General features: G+C 41.4%; 2 protein-coding genes across 10 annotated transcripts; one reads left to right on the top strand and one right to left on the bottom strand.

Moving 5' to 3' along the window:
• The first annotated feature begins 7,261 nt into the window (after positions 1 to 7,261).
• On the top strand, positions 7,262 to 8,951 carry LOC122130753 (histone-lysine N-methyltransferase, H3 lysine-79 specific-like). The gene is made up of 5 exons (XM_042705515.1): positions 7,262 to 7,342; positions 7,790 to 7,883; positions 8,011 to 8,098; positions 8,201 to 8,774; positions 8,914 to 8,951. The coding sequence occupies exons 1-5, from the start codon at positions 7,321 to 7,323 to the stop codon at positions 8,949 to 8,951; spliced, it is 816 nt and encodes a 271-aa protein (XP_042561449.1). The 5' UTR covers positions 7,262 to 7,320.
• Positions 8,952 to 9,753: 802 nt separating this feature from the next.
• LOC122130752 (synaptotagmin binding, cytoplasmic RNA interacting protein) lies at positions 9,754 to 20,140 on the bottom strand. 9 transcript variants are annotated; one of them, XM_042705509.1, is made up of 12 exons: positions 19,764 to 20,139; positions 17,903 to 18,062; positions 16,843 to 16,961; positions 16,647 to 16,754; positions 16,385 to 16,498; positions 15,790 to 15,966; positions 15,224 to 15,359; positions 14,721 to 14,926; positions 13,985 to 14,134; positions 13,758 to 13,879; positions 13,030 to 13,580; positions 9,754 to 11,428 (listed from the first exon to the last, which is right to left on the bottom strand). In XM_042705509.1, the coding sequence occupies exons 2-12, from the start codon at positions 18,048 to 18,050 to the stop codon at positions 11,403 to 11,405; spliced, it is 1,857 nt and encodes a 618-aa protein (XP_042561443.1). In that variant the 5' UTR covers positions 18,051 to 18,062; positions 19,764 to 20,139; the 3' UTR covers positions 9,754 to 11,402. The 9 variants fall into 9 exon arrangements, with proteins under 9 accessions (XP_042561443.1, XP_042561442.1, XP_042561447.1 ...); XM_042705508.1 differs by having other exon boundaries at positions 9,754 to 11,431; XM_042705513.1 differs by having other exon boundaries at positions 13,210 to 13,580; positions 19,764 to 20,136.
• Between the last annotated feature and the right edge of the window lie 532 nt (positions 20,141 to 20,672).

The following is a 20,672-nucleotide window of genomic DNA, read 5'->3' on the forward strand; positions in this document are numbered from 1 at the left end:
CGGATTTCAAATATCCCGGTGCGGCCAATGAAACGTCACACTAACTACACAAACCAATCCGAGTTTAGTGCGGATCTTTGTGGGCGTTTCCGAAGCAGTCATTGGACAGTTTACGTGTACGTGAAAGGTTGGGAGGCTAGTTTGTCCCAGTTTTAAAAGAAATAATGGGAAACTTGAATGTTTTATTGAATAAAAAAGATCTTCACAAACGGTATACAGATGCTGCTAAAAGAGCCTTTATACGATCGAGGGCAGACGAAAAAAACACCAACAATCTTTTTTGCATTGAAAAAACGAAATAGTAAAAGAAACAATATTTCCACACTGAAACTTAACAACTATGGTAGCACTAAAATCCCAAAGAAATATCAGAACATATTGGGTCTTTTTTACAAAGAATAATACATATCCAAATTTGAACCGTTGTCTTTGAACCTATTTTAAATTGTGCATTAGTAGAGGCCTTGAAACAAATGAAACTGGAAAGTCTCCTGATTGACTGAATTTGACTTATGCTTCTGGAGTATTATTGAAGTCCCACTTATGGAACTGTATAGATAATGTATTGATAAGGAGGAAATGTCAACAACAATGAAGCAAGGAATAATAAGCGTCATACCCAATTCAAACAAAGATCCTCTATCAATAGAAACTGGAGACCGATCACCCTTCTAAATGTAGGTAATAAATAGTTTGAACTTGTTTTTGCTAGACGTTTAAAAAGAAATCTGGCAGAAATGATAAATTAAACCCAAACTGGCTTCATGGCTAATCGCCATATAAGCAACAATATAAGATTGGTGTTAGATCTATTAGATTACTCAGAGTATGTGGAGTCACAGGCACTCATTGTATTTATCTACTTTTATACAGTCGAGTTTGATACAGTCGAAAACCCATTTATATATAAAGCTTTGGATTTATTTGGTTTCTGACAATTTTGTTTCAGTAGTTAAAATGTTATACAAGGATATCAATAGTAATGTAATAATCTATCCCAATACCTCTAAAATATTTCCTTTTTATAGATCTGTGCGTCAAGGCTATCCAATGTCTCCTTTTTTATTTTTAATTGTTGTAGAGTTACTTAGTCCCAATATACAGTGGTGCTAAAAAGTTTGTGAACCCTTAAGAGTTTTCTGTATATCTGCATACATTTGATCTAAAATGTGATCACATCTTCATTTATGTCTTTAAACTTGATAGAGTGGACCCAGTTCAACAAAAAACACACAAAAATTCTTCTTCTATAATGTATTTATTGAGCAAAATGATCTATCATTAAATACTTTATTGGAAAAAGTAAGTGAACCCCAACAATAATTTGAAGGGGTAATTGGAGTCCGGTGTTTGAATCAATGGGATGGCAATCAGGTGAGAGTTCAGTAGTCCCTGCCTATTGAAAAAAAAAACATAAATCTGGGTCTTCACTATCAAATTTTGGTCTTCACCACACAGCTTTGTGGAAGTGTGCCATGGCTCCCAGGGAGCTCAGAAATCAAGTTGTCGATGCTCACCAGGCTGGAAAAGGTTATAAAACCATCTCTAAACAGTTTTTGCTTCACCAATTCACTGTCAGGCATAGTCTACAATTGGAGGAAATTCAGCACCATTGTTACTCTCCCCAGGAGTGGTTGTCCAGCCGAAATCACTCCAAAAGCAAGACGTATAATATTCCAGGAGGTCACAAAGAACCCCAGGGTAACATCTAAGGATCTACAGGCCCCTCTTGCGTTGCCTAATGTCAGTGTTAATGAGTCTGCCGTTAGGCAAATAAGCATGGTGTGCATGGCAGGATAGCAAGGAGGAAGCCACTACTCTCCAAGAAGAACATTGCTGCCCGTCTGAAGTTTGCCACGTGGATGAGCCAGAAGGCTATTGGAAGAATGTTCTGTGGACGCGGATGAGTTCAAAATAGAACTTTCTGGTTTAAATGAGAAGCGTTATGGTCAAACATAACGCTTCTCACTTAAACCAAAAAGTAAAAACAAACACTGCCATCCAACATAAGAACCCCATCCTAACCGTGAAGCCCGGTGGTGGCAGTATCATGGTTTGGGGCTGCTTCGCTGCCTCGGGACCAGGACGGCTTGCCATCATTGACGGAACTATGAATTCTGGATTGTACCAGCAATTACTACAGAAGAATGTCAGCGTATCCGTTTGTGAACTGAAGCTGCATGACCCACCTTCTATTGAGCAAGACGACAACCCTAAACACACAAGTGTTTAAGTCTACCAAAGAATGGTTAAAGAAGAAGAAATGTAATGATTTGGAATGGCCATGTCAAAGTCCAGACCTTAATCCTATAGAAATCTTGTGGAAAGACCTGAAGAGATCAGTTCATGCACGGAAGACCACCAAAATCCATGAGTTGAAGCAGTTTTGTGAGGAGGAATCTGCCAAAATTCCTCCAAGCCGACGTATGGGATTGATGAACAGGTCCAGAGAATGTTTGGTTGAGGTTATTGCTGCTCAGGGAGGTCACACCAGGTACTGAAAGCAAGGGTTCACATACTTTTAATTTTAGGCATTTAATGTTGGATAATTTTGCTCAATAAATGAATTATAAAAGAATGTTTTCTGTTGAACAGAGTTCACTTTATCAAGTTTTAGGACTTTCTAGCACCACTGTACATGGTCTATCTTTTTTTTTTAAATAAATCTGAATTATTCAACTGGCAAATGATACAGCTTTGTTCATGAGAGACAATTACCAAATTAGACCAACCATCTATACAATTGATGAGTTTTCAAAAGCTTCAGAACTACATCTTAATGTAGAAAAATGTGAAATATGATGAATACATATATAACACTTAATTTAAAAAAAAACTGTCAAATATTTGAGTATTGATGAAACCAAATATTTGTTAACCAGAGAATAGCTTAACTTCCTTCCTAGACAAAAAAAACCCTAAAAACATTATAAATATGTGGCTTCAACATGACCTATCTATTTTTGGGAGAATTATCTTAACCAAGGCTGAAGGCATCTCAAGACTTGTTTATCCCGCCCTATCATTGTATGCCCAAGACTTCTAAAGAAATGAACAACGTACTTTGCAACTTTGCTTGGAAAAACCGACACCACAACCTAAAAAAAAGATATACTTTCTGGGGCCAGGAAAGCAGGGGGATTATTCAGTGGTCTTCTTTCTACTCACCTGTAATTATAAGACTACCAAATTGCAACTGGACCTCCTAGCGTGGAAATTGTTACAAACGCAACTTTTCCCCGCACAAAACAATCACATGGAATAATTACATAACTGTTGGTAATAAAGTCAATTTTCAAGCAGAATTGGTTTGACAAAGGTATAATATATGTTACTGATCTCTTCAACACCAATGTTTTATTGCTTAGTTATGATCGATTCCTTCTCATTAAGTCCTTTCCTGTAACGAGCAAAGAATTTAATTCTGTGATAAAAGCCATCCCACCTGATGAAGAGTCACCTCCAATTTCAAGAAGTACTAAGGATAGAACCCCTTTTGGTTGTGCTTGTGTGAACAGGTAAAAGCCTAAAAAGTAAAGAAAACTGATATTTAACTTCAGTGGGAACAGTGTTGTTGCTCACGGTGTGGAATGTAGGCTGCTGGAATGTGGTTGCAGGTAGGCAGGAGCACACACAGCGCAGGAGACAGTGGCATTCTTATAAAAACAGCTATATTTATTTACAAAAACAGGAACTCGAACCCCAAAAACATACAAAACCTGGGTAATCACAACCCTAAAACACACACTGAACAAAACAAAAGCTCTCAAACAGGCAAGGTACACCTCTGTACTCACAACAGGCTACCTGCTCCAGCTTTCTTCCAGCCTTTTCAGTCTCCTCTCTCCCTCAACAATGAGGTGCACCTTTTAACAAGGTTGTCCATGGGGCTTATTTGGCCCAATCAGTCCCAATTGGACCCATCCACCGTTGCGGGGGATCTTGGAGTCCAGCCCTTCTCCCCTCATGGACCACAGTGAGAAGGGGGAGGGACTTCACCTTGTCACAGTCATCCTTTTCTGCCAGTGCATCAAAGTTTGGTGTCAGGTTGGTTGTGGCAATTCTTAGGACAGATCTGAGGTGTTCATCAGTTAACTGGGATCTGTGGCGTGATTGGTTGATGTTCATCACGCTGAACGCCTGCTCACACACGTAGGTAGAGCCAAACAACACCAGCATCCTCTGTGCCATCTTCCTAATGTTTGGAAAATTGGCTTCACTTAGTGAAGCATAAAACTCATCCAGTGTAAGGAAGTTGAACTTCGCCTTTAAGGCGGAGTCACATTGAAGATCAATCAGTTCCAATTGCAACTCCTGCTGCGCTGTTTCATAGTCTTGCGACAGGGGACATGACACCACCTGAAGTGACTTGTCAATTTTTTCAAAATCAGAGAACCGACGGCAGAATTCTTCGTGCAGGTCGTCTAGCGATTTGCTGTATTTCTCCACATGTCGAGGGGCCTCTTTCAGTGTCGCTAGTGTGGGGAAATGAGCGAATGATTTGTTTGAAATTTGTGTTGAAAATAAAGTCAACTTGGCTTTAAAGGCTCTCACATTTGTGTACATCTCGTGCACAAATTGATCTTTCCCTTGTAGCTTCATGTTCAGCTCATCCATGTGTGTCAGTACGTCCACAGCAAAAGCAAAATCACAAAGCCAATCTGCGTCGCTCAGCTCGGGAAAATCGTCAGCTTTCCTGTTTAACTCCAAAAATGAGCTTATCTCCCCTATGAGCTCCCACACTCGTCGACATACTGTCCCCAAATGTAACCAGCGGACATGATCAAGCAAGTCCTGGTGATCAGCATCGGTTTCCTCAAGGAACTTCATAAATTGCTGAAGTCCCCTCGCTCGTAGCGATATAAACTTAACGAGTTTTACGACTGGCTTAACTACATGATCAAGCTGCAATACAGATGTACACAGGGCTTCCTGATGTATTATGCAGTGTAGGAAAATTACATCCAGCTCAGAGTTTTCCTCTTTCACCTTATCCTGGATTCTTTTCAGCAGCCCGACGTTTTTTCCTGTTAAATTTGGCGATCCATTTGTGGTGACATTGGCAAGTTTACACCAAGGTAGCTTCAGCCTCTCGATGACACCAGACAGCCTTTCATACAAGTCATCTCCTCCTGTTGTCCCCTCTAGAGATTCCATGGTCAAAAATTCCTCCGTTATCTCAAAATTGTCATTAATCCCTCTGATACAAATTAGGAGCTGGGCAGTGTCTTTAACGTCGTTACTTTCGTCAAGCGCTAACGAATATAACTTAAATGACTCAGCTTTTTTGTTTAACTCGCTGGCTAAGTCTTCGTCAATTAGTTCTACACGGCGAGTCACTGTCCTGCGTGATAAACTCATGTTTTCAAATTTGTTTTTGCGCTCCGGACACAAGAGTCCTGCTGTCTCTACCATGCATTCTTTCAAAAACTCCCCTTCGGAGAAAGGCTTGCTGGCCTTTGCTAATTTGAATGCTAGCAAATAACTTGCCTTGAGTGATAACTTGGCGCTTGGGTCTTGACAAGTATTTGGCTGAATCTTTAAATTGGCTGCCAACCTCTGAGCCGTAGCCGTCCGTTCTTGCGTTGACTGTTTGGTAGCATAGTTAGCATGCTTGGTGGAAAAGTGGCGGCTGATATTGTATTCTTTGAAAACCGCAACGGTTTCTTGGCAAATAAGACATACAGCCTTAGATCGCACTTCGGCAAAAAAATATTTATCTGTCCACTGATTTTTAAACACTCGGCGTTCACTGTCGACTTTTCTTTTCTTTGGTCCGCTCATTGTTACAGCAGGGCTCAATGCAGTGGCAAAAGTAAATGAGAGTGAATAGACCAAACTCCAGCAAAGGTCAATTTTGTCTGGAGTGCGCCATCTAGTAGGATCACCGGAAACGCCGGGTATTGCAGGAGAAAGGCGAAATGAATAAGGTCTTTACTATAATTTGGACAATTCATAGTTTTCAGTCACGTGACTACAATAGGTAGCTGACGGGCAAAAAGAACAGCGAAACAGCGTTAAACAGTGGACAACTTCGAGCAGTGCCGCCTACTCAACTACGATCGCCATCAACCACAGACCATACCACTATAGCCAGACAGAGATATTTAGAAAAAAATAAAATGTTTGATCCATGTACTGCACCCGCTGACATTTTTATTTCTTTAACCTCGACGAAGTCCCTGACAGAGCTCCAGTGTGGAGATATTTACATCTATCTAATAGAAAATCCATCCCCCTACACATCTCAAAAACTGAAAGCCTACAAAAGCACAGATAGTTATTTAATTTTCAGAAGTGGATGGGTTCACAACGCTGTCGTCTGGAAGGTGAAAACAAAAAACATCTTCATAATCAGAGCAAAGATGAGTGCCATTTAATAGCTAGCTACCAGCTAGCAAGATACCTGCTGTTAGCTACGAGCTACCTGCTGTTAGCTACGAGCTACCTGCTGTTAGCTAGCAGCCTTTAGCCTACCCAACGCTGTTCTTTATCGTTTGACACAATTTTCTGGTTTAAACAAGTACGAACACCTCGTCTGGCGAATGACAACTTAAATTATCCCACATATTTTCTACTGGCATTGTAGTACTACCAGTTGGATGACAAAATACACTAGCCTAGCCTACTTGCTTAGGTACTTGTCGCAATCTCAGAGAAGAAACCGGGTAATCCAATTTGAATTGTGTTGATGCTTTGTTTCTTGACTTTATTACTTGATCTATTCCCGTTTTAGGTAGTTATTCTGATAAATGAGGCGACCAGAACAGGGTGACTGCTTTTATTGCCAGCCCCAAAAGTATGGCTGCTTTACTGTGTGTCCGAGAAAAGTTGACCCAGAAGACGTCTACAATCAACTGGTAGCAACGTGGGCGGGTTTTAAATGCGATAAAAACAAAATCCGGGCTTGTCTCCTCGCCGATTTGAACAGCCAACCGAGCAACAACTGTCTAGCATTTTACTACCTAAGTCAGACAATGTTAAAGCGGAGATATTAAATTATATTGAATGAAAGGTGGTCGGTTCCTGTATAAACTCCAGTGTTAGACAGGTGTGGAATGTTTTTTTTGCCCTTCAGCTGGTCATTCTGACGTCACGTGAAAACTATGAATTGTGTACCAATATTCGACGAGCCGGATTAAAAAGCCCAACGGGCCGTAGTTTGCCCAGCTACACGTACACATGTTAAAATGCACAGATAAAAAAAAACATCTGAGGCTAACAATCTAAGTTGTATAACCTCCAAACCAGTTGATGGCAGTAAAAACATAAGTCATCAAAAAATGTAAGGGGTGGGGTTTAAGCACTGTTTTGAAAAACATGGCGGCCACCGTTTATAAGTGTGAGTATGCTCGTCAGATACACTATGTAAATTGTCTCTCTCTGCATATAATGACTATGCTGTGTATTTGCATTCTCGGTTTCTTCACGTTTACAATTGCATATACCAATATTTCAGTACTTTTCTTGTTGGTAACGTTGGCTAGTCTTGTCGGATGAGCAATGCGCTAACCTGCTAACCTTGCATTGTAACAGCTCTTGACTTGGTGCTTTACTGTGATATACTGCCGAAGTGAGCCCCCACATCAGTTGTGAAGCGAGCTGTTTAGCTGTCTCGAGTCAGTTGCAGCCAAGATATCTAATTATTTCCACTACCCACAGTAGACTAATGTTGATTGCCATCAGTTGATCAGCTAGCCCCAAGTAATGGTGTCCATTGACTCCGTTACTCTGATGAAAGCAACATTCTTGTAGTTTTTAGACAAGGGATGTTCGTTGTTCATTGCAGGGACCCACGATGATACCACCAGATTGATAGACTGGCGTGCACGCAATGCGGGAATCTTCTCAGGCAGGAGATTAACTGCCATCAGAGGTTATGAGTAAGTTATTAACTTGCCCTGTAATTTGTTTTTCTCCATGAGCAGTATCAGAGTTAGAATATGTATCTTTCTTTTGATAGTATTATTTTAAAACTTAAAACTTTTCTTAAACCATCTTTCCTCACAGGTTGTTTGTCAATGAGAACGGGTTGGAAGGTGTGGTGTCACCAGGATTTGTCAAGAAGAAATGGGAAAATCTTAAACAGAAATATGTGGTAAGCCTCATATGTTTGTAGGTCGTTCTTGAGAGGCTGACATAATTGTTATTTGTAACAACCTTGTCATTGGCATGCAGTAACATTTGTATCATTTTGTAGACCCTGAAAAGAGACACACTGGAAAATTGCGCAAGTGGAGCAGCTGAGAGTTGGAGGTGGTTCAGCCAGATGGAGGAAGCCCTTGGGGGCAGGATCCCAGACAGTAAGCCGTCCTGTAACATGAAAATGCCTGCAGTTTTTATCTCAACCAACCAGGATGAGATGGTCCACTCCCTGGAACTGACAGTAGAGCCACAGTCCCCTCCTCCATTCCCTCTTCCCCCTCCGGTAAAGAGGCAGAAGACTGAAGCAACTGATGTCATGCTGGAGTTCCTGACCAAGCAAGAGGAGCGTGACCAGCAGCGGGACATTGAGTGGATGCAGAGAGAGGAACTGAGGGAGAGGGAAGCTCTGGAGAGGGAGGAACAGCGGGAGAGCGAAGCTGTGGAGAGAGAGGAGCGACGGGAGAGAGAGGCCATTGCCAGAGAGGCTAGACGAGAGAGGGAGGCCATAGAGCGAGAGGCTCGGAGAGAGAGGGAGGCAATCGAAAGAGAGGCTCGGAGAGACAAGGAAGCCAGGGAGAGGGAGGACAGAAGAGAACAAGAGTTCAGAGACAGGGAGGAGAGGAGGGAATGTGAATTTAGAGAGAGACAAGAGAGGATGGAGAAAGTGTGTAGAGAGAGAGAAGACCGGCTTCTTTCTGTTCTAGATAAGTTACTGAACAAATGAGTGTTTGGTATTGGGGAAACTCACTTGTGTGGCTCTCTGAAAAGCAAGGAATCCGGTGACAGGATTTACCTGCTCTTTATGATGGGTTACCCTTTGTGGAAGGGGTATTCAGGCCTGTACACAATCAGCACGGCCAGGTTCTGGTTTGGATTTGAAAGGCTGTCATCCGCTTGTGTTGGACCAATTAGTGGCCTTAAAAGCTTGTCTTACCATGGTGCTCCATATCCAGTCAAGAGTAAAAGTGGTTTAGCGTAGGTCTCACAAATGCAGGCCCCGTTTATTTGGGTATGGTCTTAAGGTAACATGCTGTCAACATCTGTGTAGTGTAGTGCCATTAAGGTCTGTGTGTATAAAGAAGGATTTGTGTAATGGATACGCATCCTGTACTGTTAGTCACTGACTAAAGTTTTTTTTTTTTTTCCCTCAATGCAGAACATAACATGTATTGGGCATTCAGTTAATGAGTGTTAAGTCTGGAAAATAAATGTTTCTGTTTTTATTCTCTCGTGTGGAAGTTTAATGCGTCATGGCTTCTGATGGAAAGATGCTGATGTTTAGTGGTACCTAGTCTTCTCCCCCAATCCCTTGGTTTGGAGAGTACTTTCTTGAAAATGGAAGAAAATCACATCCTAATTCTATAATTTACAGATTTGATATGTTACCTGAACCACCACCAAATAGCCACTAGGTGTTAAACTCTATTCCCACACAGGCAGGCGGTAGAGCTGTTACACAGAGGAAAGGACCTTCACACTTATAACCTAGCTTGGTCATTAATAGAACATTGCAGTCAGATGCAAGTATGCTCTTATTTAATTGATTTAGCTACAGAAAGAGTTGGGAACTTAATCATCTGTTACAGAAAATCAATACACTGTTAATACTTAAAGAAAATCATTAACTTTATTAAAAATAAGTTACACCACTTAATTTACAATATAAAACAATTTGTTTGCAGGAATGCAAAAAAAACACTTCTTAGCCACCAACAAACTGGTTCATAAACCTGGCTAAGGGTTGAAGATGTTGCAGACTCCCTGGGGAAAGTCTAGTGTTTAGAAAAACCCTGCATATGACAATCCATGAAGTAAAGAAAAAGAAGCTCAAAGCTGCAGTATCCCTTTAGAACTGGGAAAGTCTCTACTCCAGCTATTGCTGTTCTTTCACGTACTAGGTGTAATCTAGAATAGTAACACGTCACATGTGTCAAATGTGACCAAAGGCAGCTCCTCATATGTTTAGGGGTCAGTTGTGTCTACATGAATAGTATGGATGATGGCTTTTGGACATCATTGTGTAGAAGCACACCCTCAAAAAAGGATGCTGTTGTATAAAAAAAGGTTAAGACCTGTTATTCCACTGAAGGGAAAAGGGATACTGCAGAACCTCTTTAAAAAGTAGTTGGCGCTGTTCTTGTTTTAATGTTCAAGCTTTTTCTTTAAAAAAAAAAAAAAAAAAGGTAACAGTTTTCCTAAAACTATGATACAACCAGTAACTATCCTGTTGAAAGATAATGAAGGCAAGGCTTGTTCAGGCTCATGTGAGTTTGGACTTGCCCAGTTACACCATTTGAAATTTCCGGCAAACAGCAAAAAAAAAAAAAGAAACAAAAAACATACTAACTTTACATGAAGAGAGTTCTGATGTTGCCCTTGTGCCTTATTTGGGGTAGAGGGGTCAAGCCCTGCTTTCATCATAAGGTTCCCTATGTACAGTAAAGATAGGGCAGTTTAAATCCTCCATATTGAGGTAGTTAACCAACCCTTTATTAAAAGAGAAAAAAGAAATAAACAAAAATAGACTAGTTCTGAAAAGAACCACATGCCTGGAATGCCTGACTGTTCATGCCAGGTGCTTACACCTTAAAAAATGGCAAACATCATCCATTCGACCAATAATAAAAAAAGGAGACATATTCCATGATAAAGCTAAAATTAGCACAAAAATATACATAGCATCATGCTCCTTAGAGCCACATCAAACTTGACTCCAGAATTCTAACAGAGGATTCTCTCTGTACAGAAGTAACCTGTCCCAGCTAACTCAAAATAAAAATAAAAACTAAAGAAAAGCTATGAATCCTAATATACAGGTAAGTGGTAAGACCTCGCAGAAGTCTCTGATTTCTTGAGTGCATTTGTAGTTAGCTAGGACAGGCTTTTGACATTTATGTCAATCCTCTGTTTGAACTCTGGTCTGACAAAGTGCAAAATAAGATCTCAATTACAATTAAAAAAAAAAAAATCTTGAGAATTCTTCTGGAAAACTCAAACAAATTATGTTCAACTACAAATGGCAAATTCTTTGGGGATAGATAGGGTGCTGGAGTGTGGGTACAGATTGTGGCGAGTTGATATATAAAAACTGCAAATAGTCCAAAAACATGTTGAGTTTGCTCTTATTTTGGCAGTCTGGGAGATATGCTTCAGTAAGGCTGGAGTATCACTGGACCGCTGAATTGACCTTACCATCAAATCCACTGGAAGCTTCTGGTGCAACCCCCTATTCCAAGGTTAGTCTTCATAGTGACTGGTCAGGACCATCCTCGACCCCTTTTCCCTGCTAGTCGGGTAAGAAAAGGAAACAATTAGAAGAGAACTCATATCATCTGAGCATCAAACAAGACATAAACAGACACAAGCCAAAACTACAGAGAAGTGCGTGACAGACATAATTAGAGATCGAGAACATCACTGAGGATGTTGAGATGACAGAACTAAACAAAGGGGGTCAAAAAAAAGGCAGACACCATCACTACTACCCACATCCTTCCATTTCACATGCACAAGAATATGGCTTAAGCAAAACAAGCATTGGTGTCTCACTGGTGACAACAGTAGTAGTTAAAGTGGGGGGAAAAGGGATGGCCGGTTATTATTATAGAGGCAGGTGAGTACATGCATGCCAATTATTTCCTGGTGATTTTTAGTCTTGGAGAAAGAAAAATAAAGAAAAAGTACATGCAGTGCCAGATCAGTGTTAATAGCCTTTGGAGACAGATGTTCTGTCAGAGATTTTGCTAAATTCTCCTTCGAAAAAGAATCAAATTGTGCTTCCTGTGATCTGTGGCTCCTAAAATGATTGATTCACCATCACAAGCTTATCCTGAACATCTAGAAACAACTTTGTTTTGATGGGATTCCTTTAACAAAATCCCTCAAAGTTTTTTTTCCCCAATGGAAGAACTTATATTTTGATCAACATATGCTGTTGAGTTTGCAGTAACTGAAATGATGAAGTATGCCACTACACATACATATAAAAAGTTGGAGAAAGTGGAAAGAGGATGCCGACTTGGTGATTACAAATTTGATGGCATGCAAAAGTGAGGTTGCAGCATGTGGCTAACATAAGCAAACCTTTGCGTCCTTTTCTTCCACAAGGAGCTTTAAATTTGAAGGCAATTTAAGGAGAAAATTTGCCGAAACATGAATTTGAAACACAATTTGAGTTTGTTTTTTTTGTACACTGATGCGTGTAATGTTTATTAAAGCAGACAAAACAGCAAAGTACAAGCCAAAATGTAATGCCAAAAAAGTATTTTTTCCCCCCCAAAACAAGACATGCCATTGTACTAGCATCATCTTTTGTAACATACAAATGATCTTTATGGTCATTTATTTTATGGTAAATACAACATGGAGATATATGCTTTGTAACCGTTACCTACTTAAGACATGGAGACCAAAACTGCCATGAACAAACATGATGCTATAAAGCCAAATAGACAGGTTGAGCACATAAGTGAAATTATTTTTTTTTTGTTTTATTTTTTCAAATCCGAGATTATAGAGCACTAATTGAACACAAATTTAAAAGACAATAAAACCAGTTTGCCAGAAGCATAGAGTGACTACTTTTCATGTCCAAGCGGATTATTAAAAATATATACATTAAAAACCGTGCCAGATATCACCAATTTGTAAACGCTAGGCCACCATATGGATTGACGGGCCAATCAAATGTCAGATTGAGTCTTTTTCGGTTTCTTTCTTTTGATAAAAAGGAGAGGGTTTGTCGGAAAAAATAAGATACAAAATCAAAAAATTAAATAAATTAAATAAAAAATAAATAAAAAAATCCCTAGTTCCACTAGTTCCACTGTTGCCCAAAAGAATCCTGATAAAACTCCTGGTTGTCAGATTTGTAACCATAGTTACCAGAATGATCACCACCTTGTAGCGGTTGCTGAGCAATGGGTTGAGAGCCCCAGTTCTGATTATTGGTTTGGCGGCGCTTGGAATCTGGCTGGCTGTACCCGTCAGCTTTGCGCTTTCCTCCTACACTTCCACCGCGGCCACCCCTCGCACCACGTACCCCGCGGCCTCTTTGTTGCGCACCTCCTCTGGACCCCCGTGACCCTCGGCTCGCTCCAGGACCCCCGCCGCCTCGCTGGGAGTAACTGCCGGACCCTCCTCGGCCCCTGGGCGTCCCCGCCCCTCCTCTCCCTCTGGCTGGAGGCGCGCCACCTCGTGCCCCTCCTCGGATGCTTCTGCCCCTGGCTGGTGGGGCCTGATAGTCGTCATAACCGTAGTATGGATCGTCATAGCCACCGCGGTAGTTGTGGTAGTCATAGCCGTAGTAGTCATAGTAGTCCTCGTAGCCATAGTAGTCGGAGGGGTAGGAATAACCCCCCCGACCACCGCCTCTACCCCGACCTCTAGTGGGAGGGGGCATATGAGGGGGGCCGTAGTAATAATAATCATCATACCTGGGGAACGGAGGTAGAGGGAAACAAGTTTTGGACAAAGCAAGGACTTTCTGTGGCCTTGGTGAGAACAATTAACAGTAGAGACAATCAGCGATAACTATTCAGTGTGTTAGAAGTACTTTTAAGTAAAGGAGAATTCTTTCGTACGGATGTTGGTTAGGTACTCTGGTGCCTTACGTTGATGTTTTAGCTGCCTGCCGCTGGGCCTTGCGCTCTTTTCTCTTCTGGTCGGGGGGCTTTGCAAACACTATTTCAATCGGTTCACCCTCCAGTGGTTTCCCATTCATTTCAGCCAGAGCCTGCACAGATTCCCAGCACAAAACTACGTTTAGAAAAAAACGAGAGGAACGCCATAGTCCTTCCTGAACATTAGGAGAGTGAACGTGCGTGCTCGGGTCTCTTACCTTGACGGCTCCGTCCCGCTCCTCAAAGTGAATGAAGGCATAATCTTTCAGTTTCTTTACACGTTCCAGCTTACCGAACTGACCGAAGGCTTTTTCAAGTATTTCTTCTGTTACGCTATTTGCAAGGTTTCGTACAAACAGAACTTTCACCTAGGAACAAAAACAATGATGCATGATACAATAAACATTCTATAAGCAGCCACAAAAAGCCATCCTCAGCACGCACACAAACAGTGTCTCGGCTTCTGTACCAATCTTCACATTCCAGTAACAGACGCAGCTTCATATCCAGCTAAGAGTGAGGGCTTTCGTATCTACTATAATCCATACCACCTCTTCCAGACCCAACACAAAAGCTCCATATGGCCAATCAATATCACCAACACCTGCAGTACTCTCAGATAAGAAAATAACCTGCCACGATTCTGTTACAAATTTACATTTAGTCATTTAGCAGACGCTTTTATCCAAAGCGACATACAAAGGAGAGAACAATCAAGCTACAAGCAATAGAGACCTAGTGTAGCAATAAATAAATACTACTTTACATAAGAAATAAAAAAAGTGCAGGAATGTAACTACTGTGTGCGAGTTAAGTACCATTCACTATACCAACTGATTTAAATCATTTTCTGCGTTTCCTTGCTTGACCATTAAAGTTTAATTAATTAAGTAGCTACTGACAAATTCTCCTCCTGCAAGACTGAAGCCAAAGAAATAAAACTGCCTGCGTTACCTTGGCCATGACATCAGGGTCTGGGTCCTCGATGGGGTCGGCCCACTCCACCGTGACCACGTTGCCCCACACTTTGACCTTGCCACTCATGAGGCGCCGTCGGGCCTGGGCGGCTGTCTTGTGGTCCTCATATTCTAGGAAGCAGAAGCCTCGATTCTTCTTTTTGTCATCAGGCTGATGGTACAGGATGATGTCATTAAGACCCTCTGTTGTGGGAGCACAAGAGGAGAGAAGTAATGGGTCACGTGGGAGTTCATAATGCGTTACTAATTAAAGGAAATGACCGTGTCAATCTTTAGCAATTTGGCAGCAGTCCTCCAATTTATCATTTTCGAGGTCTTTCTGTTCATATCTTGTGACAGCACCGTAAGGCCATGCATCACACCCTCTGAGTGTTACAGAGAGGAGACTGATGACCCGCAATGGATCAATCGGTCATGGCATCAATTATTCACTTCACTTAAAATATACATAAGGCTTTCACACAAATGACCATGTCTCACCTGTGACTTTAGAAAACTCCTCCACTATCTGTTCTTTCGTTTTACTTTTGGGGATTGACCCAACAAACAGTCTATTATTCGCAACCGATATACACACTCCAATGTGTTTGCCCGGGCGAATTTCATGATTGTTAAACTGTGGAAAACAAGATGAGAAACAGAATCATGTTCATTTCATATGGTAGAGTTGGATCACTTCACAGCAGGTATTATTCACACATATATGGTTTGTTCTGCATTATTTTCACATAACTTTTAAGTCTGCTTACAAAATTGTCTAGATGAACACACACCAAATCTGCGCAGAACTCAAGGGGGTAAAAATGAAAGGTTCAGAAGATGAATCCTACAATGTCACTAAAAACTAACTTCGCCCAGCAGTTTTACACTTTGCTCAACAAACTGAAAGTCAAACCGCTCACATAAACACTGTTCACAGCTTCTACAAGATCAACCTGGAAGCTTGACATCTGATGGCAATGTGCTACGTGTACACACTTAACCACTGCAAGCGCATCTGCAACACTCCAGCAGAAGAGAAGAGAACATCCATGTGACCCACTCACCAGCTTAACTGCCTCCTGTGCAGCGTCTTTAGTGCAGAAGGTGATGAAGGCGTAGCCCCTGTTCAGGCCGGTGAGAGGGTCCATCATGAGCCGCAGGTCCCAGATCGAGCCGGCCTTCTCAAACAGAGGCACCAGTTCATCTTCAAACAAATCCCTTGGAATCTTCCCAACAAAAATCTGAAGGAAAAGGGCATACAGATTACAGCCAGAAAAAGTTAAGGTCACAAAAAAACCACAGGGTTGACAAGAAAACAGAAATTTGACGCCGCATCAGATCTTAGCGGTAAACTGTCACCGTAACCAAGGTTACTCCAGAGTACATAATTCATCATACAGACATTGTTATTGCTCCATGGTAAAGCACTGAAAGTGGATATTTCAGCTAGAAGCAACTTTGATCAATGCTGTTACGTTCCCCTGTGCATGGAACATGTAGTCAAATGAAGACAACGTGAAGAATTCTTAATGCGTGTTTCTTTATTATGGTATGGCGTGTTTCTTTGCTATGGTATGGCTGGCCCAAAGTTGACAGTCTTCTGGGATTAGCTGTACCACAGGGCAGGAGGGTGTAGAGCTGTGCTGTCAGTGTTCTCACCTCAGTGCCCACATGGGGCTGAAGTCCTGAGTACACTGACTCCGGCGGGGGTCCCCCATACTTTCTCTGGCCTGTTGTTACGTCGAGCGTGTAGTTGGTTCTCTCAAGCAGTGCCTGCCAAAGTGATTAGACTGCTATCAGAAAGCTGAGCGCTACTCTGAAGTGCTCAAAATAAACATACTTTAAACTATCAGAAGCAAAACAAACAAACCAAAATGCACTATGATTACAGTAACTAAATGCAAATAAATGCAGTGCCTACTTTTATTTTTGTTTCATCCGGTCCTTTACTAGAATCTGAAACTTTGGTCCCCTGCTTCTCCCGCTGTCTGTATGTCTTCATGACTCCACACAAATAGGCACTTTTGTTCTGTGGAGAGGATGGTTTGCCGTTTTAGCTCCTCATTTCTCATTACACCAACATTACTATCCTTATAGAAACATGAGCACAAACTTACTTGCACATGTGAAAGATCGCTTTCTTTAAACTGAACGAGAACTTGTAGTGCGGCTTCTTCATTGAATTCTTTCAAGGCCTCTATTGCCCTTTCATCTAAGTCGCTGTGTGCTACAAGGCCTAGGGTAGAAGGGACATTTTGTTCAGCAAGAGCAGCAAATCCAAAGAATCACTTTTTTTTTTTTTGTCCAGTGAGATCTTGGCCAGAACCATCATAGCCGACCATAAATGACTCCCCGAAAGAGGATCAATAGCAACACAGGGACATTACATCAGCAAAGAGACTGTCAGTGGAATATGAATGCATTCAACATTACCCAAATAAACGAGCACAATCATTAATATGAATGCATTCAACATTACCCAAATAAACGAGCACAATCATTAATATGAATGCATTCAACATTACCCAAATAAACAAGCACAATCATTAATTATTCCCATTACAAGCAGGAATCTATAGAAGATTTTACATTCAAAGAAAAAAAGAAATCCTTAATCCAGGAAGGAGAAATATATATCGTTTCTCAATACTGTAGAGAGAGAGAGTGCACGTTGAATAGCTGTTTCGGGAGCCTATCTCTGTGTACCCCAACCCCTCTTGTGCACGCACATACACACACACACCCCTCTTTTGCTCATTAACGTGCCTGTTCGCAGTGGGCTTTTGAGGGGCACATCACCTGTCTCAGCATCAGACAGCTGCTACTATTGTTCCTGAGTCCAGCTGGCCTTCCCTCCCATGGGACCATACCAAGATGTACCTCTAACAGTGCCCCCACCCCCACCAACAGTGTACTAATCCTCACAGTGGGCTTTCTTCGATACACAATGCACTCAGGGTTTAATCTGTCTATACCGAAGGCGCTGAGAGAATTTTGTCAATTGCAACTGCAGTACCCATTTTGTTAGGCAACCACACAAAGTTGCTAGGCTACTATAGATTTCCTGATTCCCACTCCGCAGAGCAAATAGTTATTGTAGCCTACAAAATACATGCACATCAGGTAAAATCTGAGAGTGAAGAGAGAATGGGTTTTGGTTACTTAGCACGGGCTTACCTGCTACGTAAATTTCATCTAGTTTTTCAGCAACTTTCTGTGGTAAACCAGCTTCTAACAAAGTTTGGAAATGGTCAGAATGGGTAACTGCAGCAGTCGTGTCCATTGGTTCTTCTGTACCATTTCCATTAACATGTTCTGTTGCCATGTCTCCAGCAATCTGTTCAAATGCAATGGGCCAAATTAATTGAGGTTGGGAGGATCAAAGAATTTATATCAATCAGGGTTATCATAATATCATCATGTTAATTTGTATAAATTGTATATGAGATACCAGAACCTAACAAGAAAGCCATGTTATTCAGAATATCCAAACATTGAGGTTACTCTTAAGCATCCGACCAGTTTTGCTGTAGGAAAAGGTCCATCTAACCAGCTGGGCACTTTATCATGTTGGGCACGTCCTACCTTCAAGCTTTGTCAACTACCTGCTTACTAACTGACATCTAACCAGCTGGGCACTTTATCATGTTGGGCACGTCCTATCTTCAAGCTTTGTCAACTACCTGCTTACTAACTGAGGTTAATTGCAGAATGAATACAAACAATGTTGCCAATGGTAACTTCATACTATTTAAGATCACATCAATTACCTAGCGTTACACAAACACACAGATCCAAAGTTGGCAAGCCAATTGGCCAAAACAGTACGTTAGCAGCAAGCATTTCGGCCACATCAGATGGCTATCGTTGGCCATGTAACATTCGTAAGCATGTACAGAATTCCCAAGTGTATGTTAGTAACAGCCTAAATAACTACTTACATGTTACTCACATCAATTTCATTTCAACAATTGCAACCACGGCCAAAGCTAGCTTAATATTAATGCAAACTAGCTGTACAGGACGGTGATTTTACCAAGCCTGTTAGCATATTAACCCACATCAAAGCTAACTATTGTACTTAAGACATGTAATACACTCAGCACACATATCCCATAACATACTCATAACTGAACACAGACATAATCCCGACATTCAGTTGTTAGCTAAAGCATGTCTACATCGACCCTTGCTTGTAAGGTCCTCAGCTAGCTAGCTAACGTTAGCAAGCCATCTTTAATTACATGACTATTGTATACAAGTTAACGTTACAGGCTAACGTTGGGAGCCATCAACCATGTCACTGATCTAAGCAAATGCAATGGTCAGTTGGCCAGGCTGTCTTGTCAAGCTCACTTCCCCCAGGTGAATAACCAGACATTAGACAACACGGGTGGCTTGGAATGACACTGTAACGAGCTAGCTCAGAAGCTAACACATCTGACAAAAAAATCTCAATCCATGCAGGTCCGAGACAACCTAGTTAGCTCACCATACCCTGTCAACTAACGTCAACCACTGGAGACAAACGAAGCTAGCTAGCTACCTGCATCAACAACCATTTTCGTTAATGATTGTACTGCTCTCTTAATGTGACAGTAGAGAGTAACGTTACTGAAGATATAACGTAACGTTAGCTCTTCATTGATCCAGCTGAAATCAGAATTATATTACTAGCCGGCTAGCTAGGTTATCTAGCTATCATCATTACAGTCAGTGGACTTCGCCAATTAACAAGTGAGTGGTACGCTCGCTTTCATGTCAGTTATTGCAATACAATCGTCATACAACAGAAATATGTCAGTAGTAATAGCCCTTACAAAGAGTGATTTTGAAGTTCACAGAGCACGAGAGAACCTTGCAATCAACCCAAATGACCAACGTGCCGCCACATAACTGGAGTCCATTTTCAAAAAGCCGGGTGGGTAAGTACACCACACAAGACAAACCACTTCTCACATTGTTTAGAAACACTACAGCCATAAAAAATAGATAGCAACTTATTGGTTGAGCAATTAACAGGTCAATATATAATTACCTTAAGATGGCTCAATAAGGTGCACGGTAAGGATCAGCTCAATTTTGGGGGTGTTTTTATGAAAAGAAACAGATCTACGACTCCCCGCCGTAAGTCCGGTTGGGTTCTTTCACTTCGGGTGATGTAAAATGGCGGATACGGTCACGCCAGGATTTCTCACGCATCTATGGGGTTTCTGAGACAATCATACACGGGCTCACAGTTGTCTGTCGTCCATTCACTGGAACCTTCAACCGAACCGGACAGTCCAAAAGTAGGGCGAAGAACAGCAGTAGAATTTGTTTACACCGTAGACGAGATGTTTCCATTCACACCTTAAAATGCTGCAAATAATCCAGGTAGTTAAGAGCCTTTCCACCACAGTCAGTAATTAAACATTCCAGTTCAGTGTGTGATTGTGTCTGGAATATTGGAAAATTGCAGAACTAGTATTTTCATGTTAGTAGCACCCTGCAGTGTAGGCTATCATTGGTAGTGCTCATACCCTGGAGCGGATCTTTGATATGGTCATATTTCCTCCCGATTCCTCCATGTAGTCCTTTCTTAATGTATTTGACATAATGCTGACTATTATGCACTGTAATAGACTATTGCCCAACTGCAGTTTACTTGTTGGGATAGTGTAGGTTACACTTTCACCACACAAACACCAAAAGAGCATGGTTTGTTTCCTCCAAATCAATGCTGACAGAGGCAACCCTCTACAGGTCTGAGCATTGTTGAAGGTAACTCGTTTTCGTAACATCCGTCATTTCATTTTGATGGTATATGGTCATGTGTGAATGAGAGATGAACACACCTGTAGTTTCCTATGACCCAGATCTATCCACGAAGTGGTTTTGCAAGTAACCCAAAAACTCTAATGCTTCTTTTAGGTCTTTGAAGTGTACTCTTCATTAGTTTGTCTAA

Source organism: Clupea harengus, unplaced genomic scaffold (assembly GCF_900700415.2).
Source record: "Clupea harengus unplaced genomic scaffold, Ch_v2.0.2, whole genome shotgun sequence".
NCBI classification, from domain to species: Eukaryota; Metazoa; Chordata; class Actinopteri; order Clupeiformes; family Clupeidae; genus Clupea; species Clupea harengus.

What these genes read in the sequence shown, in the direction of transcription:
- LOC122130753 (XM_042705515.1), top strand. Translation starts at nt 7,321, where the DNA reads ATGGCGGCCACCGTTTATAAGT. An exon ending in GGCGGCCACCGTTTATAAGT is followed by an intron (nt 7,343 to 7,789) that starts GTGAGTATGCTC and finishes TGTTCATTGCAG; the next exon opens with GGACCCACGATGATACCACC. An exon ending in ATCTTAAACAGAAATATGTG is followed by an intron (nt 8,099 to 8,200) that starts GTAAGCCTCATA and finishes ATCATTTTGTAG; the next exon opens with ACCCTGAAAAGAGACACACT.
- LOC122130752 (XM_042705506.1), bottom strand. Translation starts at nt 18,050, where the DNA reads ATGGCAACAGAACATGTTAATGGAAATGGTACAGAAGAACCAATGGAC. An exon ending in GGAGTTTTCTAAAGTCACAG is followed by an intron (nt 14,927 to 15,223) that starts GTGAGACATGGT and finishes CTCCCACAACAG; the next exon opens with AGGGTCTTAATGACATCATC. An exon ending in AGCGGGACGGAGCCGTCAAG is followed by an intron (nt 13,880 to 13,984) that starts GTAAGAGACCCG and finishes GAATCTGTGCAG; the next exon opens with GCTCTGGCTGAAATGAATGG.